We start from the raw sequence: 15,159 nt of genomic DNA on the forward strand, positions 1-15,159 counted from the left end.
TATTGATGACTAGCTTTGTATGTTGCTGCTATAGTCTGAATGTGTGCCCCAAAATTTATGTGCTAGAAACTTAATCCCCAGTGCAACAATGTTGGGAGCTGGGGCCCTTGGGAGGTATTTAGGTCCCAGGAAGGGTCCTCATGAATGGATCAAAGTTGTTATAAAAGGGCTTTCCGGAGTGGGTTCACTCTCTTCTGCCATGTGAGGACACAGAGTTCATCCCTTTCTTGTCCTTCCACCTGCCACCATGTGAAGACACAGAAACAAGGCACCTTTTGAAAGCAGAGAGCAGCCCTGACCGGCACCAATGTCAGCACCTTAATCTTGGACTTCTTAGTCTTCATGATCATGAGAAATAAATTTCTGTTTATAAAATTACTCAGTCTTAGGTATTCTGTTATAGCAATACAAACTCACTAAGACAGTTGCTATTGATAAAAGTCGTGCCAAGATTATTTTATTTCCTTGGTCTTTATGTTTGAAAGCTCAGAGAGTATTTTCTTCTACTTGAATATCTAATATTTTCACTAGGGTATGACTTGGAGTTGACTATTCTGAGCAGCCTTTTCAATGAGTAAATTCATGTCTTCTTTTATTTCAGGAAAGTTCTTGAATTATAGTTTTAATTAAGGGTCCTGTTCCATTGTTTTTCTTTTTTAATTCAAGAACTCTGATGATGCATATGTTAACCTTCTTTGCCTGTCTTCAATAGCTAGCATGTTCTCTCCAGTCCTTATAACCTTTTCTTTTGGCTTTGTTTTCTTGGCTCTTTTCATTTCTGTCTTCTTGGTTGTAGCTCTTCTCCCTTGGGGTATTTTGTAATTTAGTCTTTATTTTTCATATGCTTTTATGTTTCTTTCCATTTCTCGAATCCAGCCAGCTCCTATTTCATGCCTTCCTGTTGTTTACACTATTTATTTTTTGAGTTTTGAACTTGTCAAAAAGTGTCAATCTTTAATATCTAAATTTTATTTTTTAAGTATTTTTGCCCCATTGGAGTGTTGTTATAGCTTTCCTGTGTCATGCCTTTGTTTGTGTATGTTTTCATCTGCTGTAATGTTTTGATTCTCATTTTCCATTTTCTTTTTAAAGTAACTTTGGGTGGATGTTGGGTTATTTTAATGTTTATTATTATTTATTTCAGTTGGACTTTCCTAACAGATAAGCATAGAGATAGGAGGAAGGGGTTTGAGTGGCTTACTTGGTTCTAAGTTCAAAATCTCTTTCTTTTGTTGCTACAGAAAAGAACAATTCTTTAAGAAATAGGGCTTTTAATGTGACTTTTTCTGATTCTTTGATACTCCCTTGTTTGAGGAATTTTGTGGAGAGGGGTCATGTTTTTCTTTCTTTTCATCTTCAAGCCCTCAAGGGATCCCCTCCTTTCTAAGAATCTTCCCTCTTCCTGGAAGCAGCACAGTCTCAAGGCTGTCTCCTACCTGTAGTAGGAGAACCTCTTTATAGCAATCTTATTTTTGACTTCCCATAGGAAACATTTAATCTCCCAGGTCTCAGATCTGTTCTTTGTGGTGCTCTCTTACTCAGGCTGGAGAAATACCTCTCTTTCTTGGGATGAGATTGGTTTAGTGTCATCTCAATTCTACCGCTCTAGGACCTTGCTGCAGTCTTTGCCTGACCTTCTGCTGTGCTGTGCATTCACAATCAACCTCACTGGCTTCAGATGTTTGTTTTCCCACTTAAATGTAAATGGAAGCTTCTGATGTTTTCTGACTCCTAGCTATGCTATAGGCGTGGGCCAAGAGTAATTTTATTTGCTCTGCTTTTTTGTTCTGTAAGATTTTCAGGAGGATGTATGGACAAATTTGAATCTAAGTGGCTGCCGTTATCCTTAGTAATCCTGAAGGCCAAACCTGAGTCTTTGAAATGTATTAATGAAGGTAATAATTGGTCTTAATTGGATAATAATTACCAATGCAAATATTTTTATTCCCTCAAAAGAATCACCATATCATTCATTTAACTATTTACTGAGCAACAATTATGTGCTTGTATTAGGCAAAATCTGATCCACTACTTGCTACTTGTTAAGACTCTGGGAGGGAGCTAATGCAGACATACCTTATCCCCATTTCACACATGAGATTTTCCCCTCACCAATTATTCTGCAGGCACATTGGCCTTCTCCCGATTTCTGAATGATTTATGCCCCAGGACCATTGCACAGCCATTATTTATCTGCCTGGAGCACTCTATCACTGACTTTTTTTGTAACCTTCAGACTTTAATATTATCGCTTCATTATTTTCTTCCACACTCACCTCCATTATTTGTTGTTACTATACATTGTTCAGTTCCTTTGTAGCTCTTGTCACAATTTGTATTGAGATACTTAGATATTTGGCTGTTTACTGATGTATTGTCTGTCTCTCCATTAAACTGTAAATTCTGTGAGGACAGAAATCACGTCTGTGTTCAATTTTGTCTGTGTTCAGCCACGTCAAAGTGCTGGGAACATGTAGGACTGCAACAAATATTTGCCAAATGAATGATGCCCAGAGAGGATAGGGAGTTAGCCCAAGGTCACACAGCAGGTTAACGGAGGATCCAGAATTAGAATCCTGGTCCCTCCAAGCTAAGTGGTTCATTCATTAGTGACGTTGCCTCTTCATGGAGGATGCCTTCCTCTCTCTGGGGTTAAAAGACAGATGTTCTCGCTCATTTTTGCCTCAATTTACCTTCTAAAAAATCTCCATACTCAATGAGTATGGGGAAAACCTGATTTTAAAAATTAATTAACGTCAGACCCCAGTGTTCTAAAGTTAGCCACGAAACCCAATCTCTGTGCTCAGCTGGCAGCCTAAGGGACTGACCAGAAGGTCTCAGGGGACAGGGCAGCTGTGGTCCAGTGGCTGCAGATATTCAACCACTTCAAAGGCAACAGGACTGTATTGGGCATTTATTGGCTGCCAGGTAAGGCACTGGGCACTGGGGATTGGAAAATAAACAAGACAGAGATTTCCCTGCCTCTGGTTGCTCCCAGTGCAGTCAGAATTCCAAAGCAGCGCATCGAGTGTTGTGAATGGGAAGGACCAGGGGCAGTGGAAGCCCAGAGGAGACACTAGGCCATTCTCAGGGCTCAGGAAAGAGGGCTTCCAGGAGGAAGGGACTTGAAGGATGAGCGAGTTAACCAGATGAAGGACAAAGAAGAGATAAGTGTAACAGGTAAAGGGCTAAAGAAAGGCCCAGATGCAAGAGGGATCAGAGATGATTCCAGGGGCGTGAAGATGGAACCCAGCCAATTGGCAGTGTGGTGGAATGACCAGAGAGGAGGCTGGGGCCAGGTCAGAGAAGGCCCTGGAGGCCGTGCCAGGAGTCAGGCTGTGACCTGGAGGTCAATGGGGAGCCATGACGGGGTTCCTCCGAGGAGTGACACAAATCACAGCATCTGAGTGCAGAAGGGACCTCACCTGTGATCCAGTCCCACCACCCTCTCAGCGTAGGAAGCTCTGCTGGAAGTTGCACACCTCTAGTGACAGGAAGCTCATCTCTCTGGATTGCCTATCTTGCTAGATTGCTCTGATAAGAAAAGAATTCTTCCATATAATGAGCTAAAATCACGGCTCTAAATGCAGCTGCTCTAACACGAAGGACAGAATAAACCACAGCTGCTCTGATATTGTTCTCACTCCTGAGTTCTGTCCATCTGTCCCCACCCTTCCCACCCTTGCTTACCTTCACTCCACATTTGTGTTCTTTGCACCTCTTAGTCACCTACCAGTCACTCCAGTTCCTGGTTCTTGGTTGATGTGGAGACCCCGGTTTTTAGCTTTCTGTATCTTGGTCCCTACCCTGACCCAACCTGGGCCCTCTCTGGGTCCCAGCCCCAGATTCTCGCTTCATCTTTCAGGTTCTGCCCAGCTAAGCCCACACGACGCTGAGTTATTAAACAAATTCTGCCAAATGGAAGTATCTGCCACCAAGCACATTTCACACGGGAAAAGAGAATTTTCATCTATCAAAAGCGCATTTATTTCAAGGGAGCCTATCACTCACTGAAATTCACAGGAGAAAGAGAGTCCCAAGAAAATCAAGGGCATTTGCATTACAATCCACCTCAATGCCCAAAAATATCCCGCTGAACATGCAGAATTTCAAGGAAAACAGTATGTTTTGCTTATTTGCAGGAAAGAAATGAATGTTCAAGAGAGAGAGGGGGCTGTGGTTTAAAATCTCCAACTTGCAAAGGAAAGCGTGTGTTAACCAACGAATCACCTTTGACCCTGCAGATTTTGGAGCTGGTCATGTCGGGGTGGGCAGAGGATGCCCACACAGTATGGAGGGGAAGGCACCGTGTTTGGCGACAGACTGAAAGGATTTGCAATCCTATTGTTTGGGAACAATAGCTGACACTGAACACTTCCTTTATAACAGGTATCATGCCAAGAATTTGCCAAATATATATTTTTTATTTAGTAAGATTAAGTAAATTGCCCAAGGTCGCATGGCTAGAAAATTGCAAAGTAGGACACACAATCCTGGTTTGACTGCTTGCTGGATGATCTTAACCTTTATGTGCCTCTTCTTCCAGATTGTTAAAAATGGAGCATGGTAAGGATTCTATCTGTGCTCCGCAAACTTGCCTTTCCAATTCTCCCTAATGGTAGAGGAAAGTGAGCAAGAACTTGACCTACACGGATGCACTCCCCACCCTTCACCTGGAAATGGGGAATAATGCCCACCATGCTTATTCCAAAGCAGAAAATATCTTTGAAGTCTTGCACTTGAGGCTAAAAATTAATGTGAGCTGTATCCTACTCCATAATAGTCTGTCATTAAGGCAAAAGAGCTTGAAATGATTCCCAACTGGGGAAAAACAAAAATCAACAGAAGATTTCCTATCTGGCTACTGAGATCATGGGGAGCTGCTCTTGATAAAAACAATAGCTGACACTGAACACTTCCTTTATAACAGGTATCATGCCAAGAGTTTGCCAAGTATTTATTTAGTCAGATTAAATAAATTGCCCAAGGTCACATGGCTAGAAAGCTGCAAAGTAGGACTCAAAATCAAGCTTGTGTGCCTCCGCAGCCCAGGCATGTAAACTACACACTTTATAGCACTGAGATTACCAGTGGCAGGGAAGGAGGTAAAAGTGAAGAGCAGTGACATCCCATCAGGTTGGCAGCCAGGCCATTTTCCCTCTCTGTCTTAGAGTCATAATATTTTAAAAATCCTTTAGCCAGGTGTGGTGGTGGGTGCCTGTAGTCACATGCTGCTTGGGAGGCTGAGGAGGGAGGATCACAGGAGTCCAAGAGCTCAAGGCTGCAGTGGGCTATGATCACACCACTGCACTCCAGCCTGGCTGACAGAGATCTTATCTCAAAAAAAAAAAAATATATATATATATATATACACACACACATATATTAAAAATTCAGACTTACTTGAATATGTGCATTCAGGATTTATTTTCCAAGTTATTGTTTTATGAGCCTTATTCATGATTTGTAAGAGGACAGGCTCAGAAAGTCACTAAAGAGGTGCCATGCTGTAGCATTCTCAGGATGATCTTGGAAAAAAATTTCCATGAGGGCCCCATCCTGCTGGGAGGTCAGTTACCTCCCTCACTGAGCTCTGGTCATTCTTTTCTGTCTCAGGGAAATGCTCAGCTTCAGTGACTTCAGTGAAGAGAGCTGACTGCTGCTAAGAGCCTCGATTTTCCCCATGTATGCTGTCATTTTCATTGCACCATCTCTCTTCCCACCTTCAACTTTCACCACATTCTCAGACTTGCCTTGGGCAGTGGATAATTCGGTTTGCCTTGCAGTGGTTGTCCGAGAGTGGCCAGCCTTGAAAACTGCTAAATACTTTTAGATGTTAAATATCTGTGAACCACATTTCTCAGTTTTCATTCATTTTTGATATCCAGCATCCTGCCCTTCCGCTGTATAACTGGTTCATGGAGCAGTGTGGTTCTGTGGGGCTACAGATGCGAAGGAGTTTCTTTTCTCCCTTATGATGACCCCCAGTAGCAGGTGTCTTACTGACATCTCAGAAAGTCCCCCTTGTGGGTGTCGGAAGTCCAGTCCTGGTCCAAGCCCACTTGAGTCAGCGCTTTTCCCCTCTCACAACAGGCCAGACCTGTGGTTGGTGGGACTGCAGTGGACAGATGTGATTCTCTCTTCTCTCTCCCCCTTGCTCAAGCATCAGAGCTTGGGAGAAGAGAGCCGAAGTCTACTTCTGGGATGCCTCTTTCTACTCTCCTTTTTGGACCTACTATCCCTGATGTTTCTCTTCTCAGATCTAGCATCCTCCCCCACCATAGTTAAAACACATGTATATCAGTGTAGTTAAGAGGGCTTTCAAAGTTACTTCCTGTTTCATTACGTATTTGTCTAAAATGATGATGAATCAAGCTATGCTATTTTTAGCAAAAGTTGTCTTTTTTTTTTTTCTTTTGGCCTCCCCAACACACTGAAAAAAATTGAGTAAAAAACACTTCCAGGCAAATATCATTAGTGAATGATGTGATAACTAGTGAACGCCTCATATTTTGCAGGGGCTTTGATAAGAGCTCTCTCACTTAAGCTTCAATGACTGTAGAATTCAACCCATCTTCACAAATATACTTTAATTTTTTCAAGTTGACACTGTACTTGATTAAAAAATAATGTCAGGTAATGTTAAATATTCTTCAACATTATTTTACCATCCAGAAATGTTATCCAAAACCATTATTAGTAAAACAATCAAGGATGTAGCAAATGGCCAAATTATTAACACCTGTTTTACCCAAATGTATGGTAAATAAATAATGATAGTTTCTAAAAGTTTTATTGAGCGTGTACTAGAGTCAGGTCCCAAGCTAAGTACATAGTATTTCATTTAATGCTTACAAGTCTATCCCTATTTTATAGATAAGGAAACTGAAGCTAGAGAGACTAAATATTCTCAGTTTTTGTACCAGCTGTCCAAGGGGGTTGTCTTAGTCCCTTCAGGCTGCTATAACAAAATACCATAAACTAGGTAGCTTGAAAACAGTAGAAATTTATTTCTCATAGTTCTGGAGGCTGGGAAGGCCAAGATCAGGGCAGATTCAATGTCTAGTCAGGGCCCATTTTCTGGCTCACAGATGACACCTTCCTGCTGTGTCCTGGAGCATCTTATAAATACTGAAAAACAAAAGTAAAAACAATAAAGCAATGCCCCCCAATAATAGGGTATGTCAAAGGGACACAGGAGCCTCCAGTGACCAAAGCTGGGTAATCTGAACTAAAAAAAAAAGTAATATTGTATTATAACCTAAAGTATAAAATAAAAATCTATGAATCCATTCTGATACAAGTGAATGAATAAGCAAATAAATGGGGGGATTGAAAAATCTTCCATGCAGAACTCTAAATAATTTATGTAGTTATTGCTTTCTCAAGAAGGTGAAATGTAACTCCCCACTCCGGGAGTGTGGGCTATGCATAGTGACTGCCTTCCAACGAGTACAGTAGGCAAAGGGGAAGGGGAAATGAGTAACTTTGTAGTGGAGAAACCTGAAAAACACCGCCTCAGCTAGGTGATCAAGGTCAGTGTCAATAGTGATAAGTCATTGTATTAGTCTGTCTCGCATTGCTATAAATACATACCTGAGACTGGGTAATTTATAGAGAAAAGAGATTTGGTTCACTCACGATTCTGTAGGCTGTCCTGGAAGCATAGTGGCTTCCACATCAGGGGAGGTCTCAGGAAACTTACAATCATGGCGGAAGGGGAAGCAGGCACATCTTACATGGCCAGAGCAAGAGGAAGAGGGAGAGAGGGAAGGTGCTACACACTTTTTAACAGATCCTGTGAGAATGAACTCTGTCATGGGAACAGCACTGGGGGATGGTACCAGATCATTCATGAGAAACCGCCCCCACGATCCAATCACCTCCCAGCAGGCCCTACCTCCAACATTCGGGATTAACATCTTTTTTTTTTTAGTGTAAAAATATGCACTTTTATTGTCCTATTTCTGGGGAAAAATGGTTCTACTTTCCACACTGAACCAGCAGTGGGCTTGAGTTATAATGTGTAGATTCCTTTTGGTTATAGTCACAGAAGACGCTATCAAATTCTTGAGTGTTTGACATCTCCTGGAAAGAAGCAAATTAGAAGATGGACCAATGATCTGGATTGCTTAGAATGATAACATTTACCGTAGGAGCCTAGTTGACATGCTATTAATGTTGAAATAATCATGCCTGTACTGGTCAGTGAGTTCAGTATGCTGGTTGGAATAGGAGTTCGAGACCTTTAGGTGACACGTTTGAATTGAGTTCTCATTGTAGAGTCATGGCCTTGACTCCATCAGCTGCGGTTATCTTCTTTGGTCTGAATACCTATCAGTCCTTACCAGCTGTAGCAGCCACTGCTTGGTCAAACTTTGCCACGAAGTCTGGCTCATGGAACTCCAGCTGCCTGACAAATGCATTGCACTCCTGCTCAGCCCAGCCTTGAGACCACTGATCCCAAAAACATAGCTGGCACTCAAAGATACAAGGTGGTCCATTTGCCCTAGACACACTAAGCTGCACCAGACTATTTGGCAGTAGCTGTAATTTTCCTGGCACTGCCTTAGCTACCAGGTCCTCCAGGAAATGTTCACACTGGGGACCTGACTAATTGGCAAATCAGTGAAGAATACACTTCATCTCCTGGGAGGTGATGTAAGACATTGGAGAAGGGGAAGAACTAATATCGTCTGGTACTGAGGGTAAAAGAGAAGGGAAAGATAGTGGCGTCAAAAAGGAAGATGACTCCAGTGGCATCCTCCCCTTTTCTCTCAGAAGGCACCTGAAGATTTTCACAAGAGTCCTTAGATTCCAACTACTGCTGCAGCTTCTAGGGATTACAATTTGATATGAGATTTGGGTGGGGACACTGATCCAAACCATATCAGTCATGTTAATAGTATGTACCCTTAATGTGATGTGATGAAAATGTCACTTTGACTCTGTGATTTTCCTCCCCCAAGCCTTATTCTAATTGTGAGGAGGAAAATTATATAAATCCCAATTGAGGGACATTCTATAAAATACCTGACTAGTACTCCTCAACACTGTCAAGGCCAAAAAAAAAAAAAAAAAAAGAAAAAAACAAGGAAAGTTTTAGAAATCATCAAAGCTCAGGGGAACCTAAGGAGACATGGTAAATAAATGTAATGTGGGATTCTGGATGAGATCCTGGAACAGAAAAAGATAAAAACCAAAGAAAAATCTGAACAAAGTAGGGATTTCAGTTTAAAATAATGTATCAAATTGGTTCATTAATTCTAATAAATGTATCATAATATATAAAATAATAGGGAACACTGTGTGTGGAGTATATGGCAACTCTCGGTATTATCATCACAATTTTTCTACAAGCCTAAAACTATTTGAAAACCTAATTTTATTTAAAAAAATTGAACACAGCTTCAGGGACCTAGGGCACCAGAGCATAAGGTCTAACATATGTATAATTTGAGTCTCAGAAACAGAAGAAAGAGAGAACTAGGCAGAACAAAAATTGAAGAAATAATGGCTGAAATTTTCAAAAATTTGGTGAAAGATAGAAATTTAGATTTAAAAATCTGAGTGTATTCTAATTATGAATATGAAGAAAAGCACATCTATGCATAGCATAGTAAAACTGCTGAAAATATATGTATTGGCAGGTGGCAATTTATTACTTTAAAGTTTATATAGAAAATAAGAAATACTAAAAATGATAAAAAGCAAGAAAAGGAGGAAATAATCCAAGCACAAAAATTAATAAAATTGAGAAGAAATATATAATAAAGATTGAAGAGGCTATATAAGAAAACCTTTAGCAACCAATGAAGAAAAGGGAAGACACAAATACAAAATATTATAAATATAAAAGAACAATAGCCACAGATGTAACAGACAGTACCACAAATAACTTTTTGCAAAGAAAATTAAGTGCTTAAATGCAATGGACAACTTCCTATTAAAGTGTTATTATCATTGAATCAAGAAGAATAGAAAACTTGAGTAGTTTATTGCATTTGAAGAAAGGGGATCAGTAGTTTAAAATATATTTATCTTCAAAATGCCCATCCTACACAATTTAAGCGATGAGTTCTAACAGTCTGTCAAGTAACAAACAATTTCAACCTTTCACAAACTCTTCCAGAAGCTAATAGATTAAGAAACGCTCATCAATTCATTTTATGAAGCTACTAAGTCCTTGATGCAAAATAGACATGCACACCATGAGGAATGTAAGTTACACACCATTCTCATTCATTAATATAGCTGCAGAAACAAAAATATTTGCAAACTGTATGTGTATATGTATATAAATGTATATAATCATTATTAAATTGGTTATATCTCAGGAATACAAAGATGGTTCACATTAAAGGAGAAAAACTCATGGTCATCAGCACACGCAGAAATCATCTGAAAACATTTAACGGTCATTTGTATTTTTAAAAAATTGGGAAAGAAGAAACGGAATTTTCTTAACTTGATAAAGAGATTAAAAACATACAAAAATATACAGCAAACATTATATTTAATAGGAAAATGTTAGGAGAAATTGACTTAAATTCAGGAAAAGGCAAGGGATCCAACAGCATAGCTTCCACTCAGCATTGTACTGAAGACTCTAGCCAACCCTTTAAGACAGGCAAAAAAAAGGTAAAAGGTTTGGAAAGGATGAAATAAAATTTGTAGAGTAAATTATTATAGATTAAGACAACATAAGAGACTCTTCAAATATTATAATTAACAAATTTTGCAAGGTTTCTGGATATAAAGTTCAAAATTTTAAACTCATTCAGTTTCTGTGCACCAGTCACAGATACTAGAAAATGAAATTTTAAAGGTTTGTGATACCTTACGGGACATAAGAAGCATAAGAATAAATCTAACCAAATATGAGCATAGCATTTGTGAAGGAATGTTTAATCCTTTATTGAAAAAAGTTAGAGATAAATCTAAATAAATGGAGATATATACCATGTACATAGATAAGAAAACTCAATATTATAATACTGTAAATTCTCTATAAATTAATTCATAAATTTAATGTACTTCCAATTAAAAGCTTTATAGTATTTTGTGGAGCTTGACACATTGATTCTAAAAATTTATAGCAAAAAGCAAAGGGCCATGATAATTAAGATGAGTTTAAAGAAGAACAAGGTTGGAGGGATTTGTTCTGGTAGGTATCCAGTCTTCTTATATGGCTACAGTAATTAAGAGTGTATTTTCTGGCAGGTACGAATAAATTAGTGAACACAATTGAGAACTCAGAAACAGACCAATGATTACACGAAACCTTACTATGTAACAGTTGACAGTGCAGATCAGCAGGGAATAATAGGGTAATAATTTAACAAATGGTGCTAGGACAATTGGTAATGCAATGAAAAGAATCTGATCTCTATCTTGCACTACAAACAAAAACGAAATTTTAGGGGGATTAAAAACCTAACATAAAAAAAGAAAAAACTGAAAGCTTTATAAGAAAATGTAGAATATTTTTATGAACTCAGAATAAGGGAAGGCTTCGTGTTTTTTTTTAACTTAATCCCAAATGTGATAGTATAAAAGAGGGTTTCTTAAACAAGAAAAAACAAGGCATCATCTATGAAAGAACTGATTGATTCAACTACATTAAAATTTAAAACTCTTATTCATCAAAAACACTGTAAAAAAGTAAAGACAATGCATGTATGCCCATAAAAGAATTAGTATACAAAATATATAAAGAACATCTATACAACATTTGTCAATATAACCCAATATGAAAAAAAAATTGTGAAGCATAGGAAGAGGCAATTTACAAAGGAGGCTATTAAATGGACAATAAATACATGAAAAGATGCTAAACTTTATTAGATATCAGAAAAATGCAAAACAAGACTACAATAAGCGACCGTTTTACCCTGTCAGCTTGGCAATAATTTAAAAGTCCAACAATATCAAGTGCCAGGTATTGTCTATTTGCCCCTCCAGATCCACTCCCCACCCTTCTCTGTACAGAAAATGGAAAATGAAAGGACCTTGAATTTGGGATTTGTTTCCCTGGTTCCCTCCCTGCTTTGCCTAGGGCTGATGATGGCTGTGATGCTCTACTGAAAACTACAGCTCTTGTTAAACATCCATTCCCACAGGTGCATGTCTCTTAAGTTCCAGTAACACTCCCATGCCTACCAATTCAGGCCTGGGAGTGTCAATGACTCCTCATTGTGGATGCTTTACCAACTCTTGTTGGTTCCTTTACCTCAGTTCACAACTCTGAAAAAAAAATCCCTTCATTAAACTCTCTTTAATTATCCCATTTGAGTGTGTCATCTTTCCTACCAAGACTGCTTAATATACTAGGTACTGGCAGGAAGGTGAAACAGTAAGAATCCATATACCACTATGAGAGTGTGAATTGGTGCAAGCACCTTAGAGAACAATTAGACAGTATTTAGAAACTTGGAGATGTGCATACTTCATAAACCAGCTATTCCATTATATAAGCTGAGAAAAATGATCTCTGCATGTTAGGAAACATATGAGAATTATCTTCACAGTAATGTTGCTGATAGCAAAAAGTTAGAGATAATCTAAACATCTATCAAGAGGAAAAGGATAAATACTAGAATGGCCACATAATGTAATGCTATTCCATAGTGAATATTAGTGAACCAGGAGTTATATTAATATGCATTGACATGGATGAATCTCACAAACATATTTTTATTTTTTATTATTTTTAAGCTCTGTTGGACTTGACTCACATTTTTAAGGTAACGAGAGCAAACAGCAAAAGAACACACAAAGAATGGTACTATAAAGCTTTAAAACATGAAAAACAATACTAATTACTGCCCAGAAACACAAAATATATATAACAAATTTATGAAGAAATTGTATGGGAATGATAAATATGAAATCTAGAATAGTGGTTACCTCTAGGAGGGAACAAGATGAAGTGATTCCAGGACATATAAAAAGAGGATTTAGCTGTGTTGGCAATATTTAATTTCTTAAGGTGGAAGATGTATAAGTATACATGGTATTATTTTTAAACCTTCTTGTAGGTTTTGGATATTGCATATACATTTTAAATTTTAAATAAAGAAGACAAAGTTTATTAATAAGATAGATTGTTCACATGAGGCTGCAATGTAGTTAGGAAAAAATGAGAGAAATACATTTAAAGCAAGTTTTAAAACCACGCATATAATATGCTAGCATTTGTATATGGTCGTGTATGTTTAAATTATCTCTGGAAAGATACACATGAAACTGTTAATAGTGGCTCTTTTGGACAAGGGGGCTCAGTGGATGGGGCAGCATTTTTAGATAGGTTTTTATGTCTTTTGAATTTTGTATCATAGGCATCTATTATCTGTTCTTAAAAAATAAAATGGGCCATCTGCAGTGGCTCACGCCTGTAATCTTAGCACTTTGGGAGGCCGAGGTGGGCAGATTGCCTGAGCTTGGGAGATCGACACCAGCCTGGGAAACACGGTGAAACCCCATCTCTACTAAAATACAAAAAATTAGCCGGGCATGAGGGCATATGCCTGTAGTACCCGCTACTCGGGAGGCTGAGGCAGGAGAATTGCTTGAACCAGGGAGGCAGAGGTTGCAGTGAGCCAAAATCGCGCCACTGCACACCAGTCTGGGTGACAGAGTGAGACTCCATCTCCAAAATAAAATAAATAAATAAAACGTTTGAAAATAGCCTATTGTCTTCTATTGACTTGGTGAGAAATCTCATCATCCAGCCACTCTACACCAGCTCACCAGCATTGGTGTTTAAAACAGCAGAGAGTATGGTGTCCAGCAGTCATGAGAGAGATTGCATGGCCCTCAAAACTGAAAACATTTACTATCTGGCTCTTTAGAAAAAGGCTTGTCAACCCCTGACTTAGAAGGATGTGGATATGAGAGACGAGGGTAAGAAAAGTGTCAAGAAAGATGGCCAGGCTTTGAGTTTGAGTTATGACCTGAGATGGTTGGAAGATGCTCACTGAGCTAGAGCATACAGGAGGCAGACAATTGTAGTGAGAGGGGTGGGGAGGAAAGGAAGTAGCTCTAGAAGACTCTAAGTGTTTTGAGTTTGAGATGCCATGGGATGTCCAGTTAATGATGTCATTAGGCAATTTGTTATGTGGATCAGGAGTCATCGAGAGGGATCAGAGCTGGAGATTCAGAATTGGGAGTCATTGGCATAGAGCTGGGGCATGAAGGAGATCATTGAGGCAGTGAGAAGAGATGATCCCAGGAAAATCACAGCTCTTTAGATGGAGTGAGGGGAAGAATTGAAAAGGAGACTAAGGAGAAGTGGCCAGAGAATTAGGAAGAAAACCAACAGAGTATGGAGTCACCGAACCTAGGGACAGAATCTTTCTAGAAAAGAAACAGGTCCACATATTGAATGCTGCTGAGAAGGGCTGATGAGTGAATATGCCTGGTGATCTTGATGAGAATATCTGGTGAAATAGTGGGATTCTAGTGAGATTTTGGTGATCAGAGAATGAGAGAAAGGATATTCCAGGCTGAGGGGACTGAATCAGCATAAAAAGCGACCCAGCACAGAATAAACCATGTCTAGGGAATGGAGAAGAGAGAGTTGGAGAAATTCCAATTCCAGGAGGAATTCCAATTTCAGGAGGTTGGATTATATTCTGTAGACATTAGGGAACCAAGGCAGATGTTGAGCACAGGAGTGTAATTAAGAGAAGATAAACATTTCTTTAAAAGAAGACTGCCTGCATGGCTCCTGTCTGGGAATACTGAGATTTTGCCAGGTTTCTTTGAAGATTAGTGTTTCAAGAACTAGGACCCAGTGGCTCTATCAGTCCTGAAGATTGAGCAGGGGAAGAATTCATTTCATGTGATTACATAGAACGAAGCCATTTCCTGATACACCTACACTTGAGAGTTGGGGAAATGGGATGTGGAGGATATGGGTACTAGTAATTCTGATGAGGATTTAATTAAGAACTCAATTTTCCCAGACTTCCAGTACTTGACTGCCTGATGTTTCTTTAATGGGAACTGTTGATATGTTCTAATTATGGCGGGTTATTTATGGGATCAGGTCTCATCTCTCTGCTCAATTATGTTTTGTTTGGGAGATCTGCATTCTTTTACGACTCTAGTTCTTAAGTGAGTCTATTGTCTTCCCCAAAGACACACTTAGTCTGG

General features: G+C 39.1%; 1 protein-coding gene across 1 annotated transcript; it reads right to left on the minus strand.

Annotated features, from left to right (window-relative positions):
• Positions 1-8,337: 8,337 nt before the first annotated feature.
• Positions 8,338-8,763, minus strand: LOC129044304 (uncharacterized protein C14orf119 homolog). The gene is given in 1 exon segment (XM_054502140.1): positions 8,338-8,763. A coding segment is annotated over 1 exon segment (426 nt).
• Positions 8,764-15,159: the final 6,396 nt, after the last annotated feature.

Source organism: Pongo pygmaeus, chromosome 13, assembly GCF_028885625.2.
Source record: "Pongo pygmaeus isolate AG05252 chromosome 13, NHGRI_mPonPyg2-v2.0_pri, whole genome shotgun sequence".
In the NCBI taxonomy this organism is placed as follows: domain Eukaryota; kingdom Metazoa; phylum Chordata; class Mammalia; order Primates; family Hominidae; genus Pongo; species Pongo pygmaeus.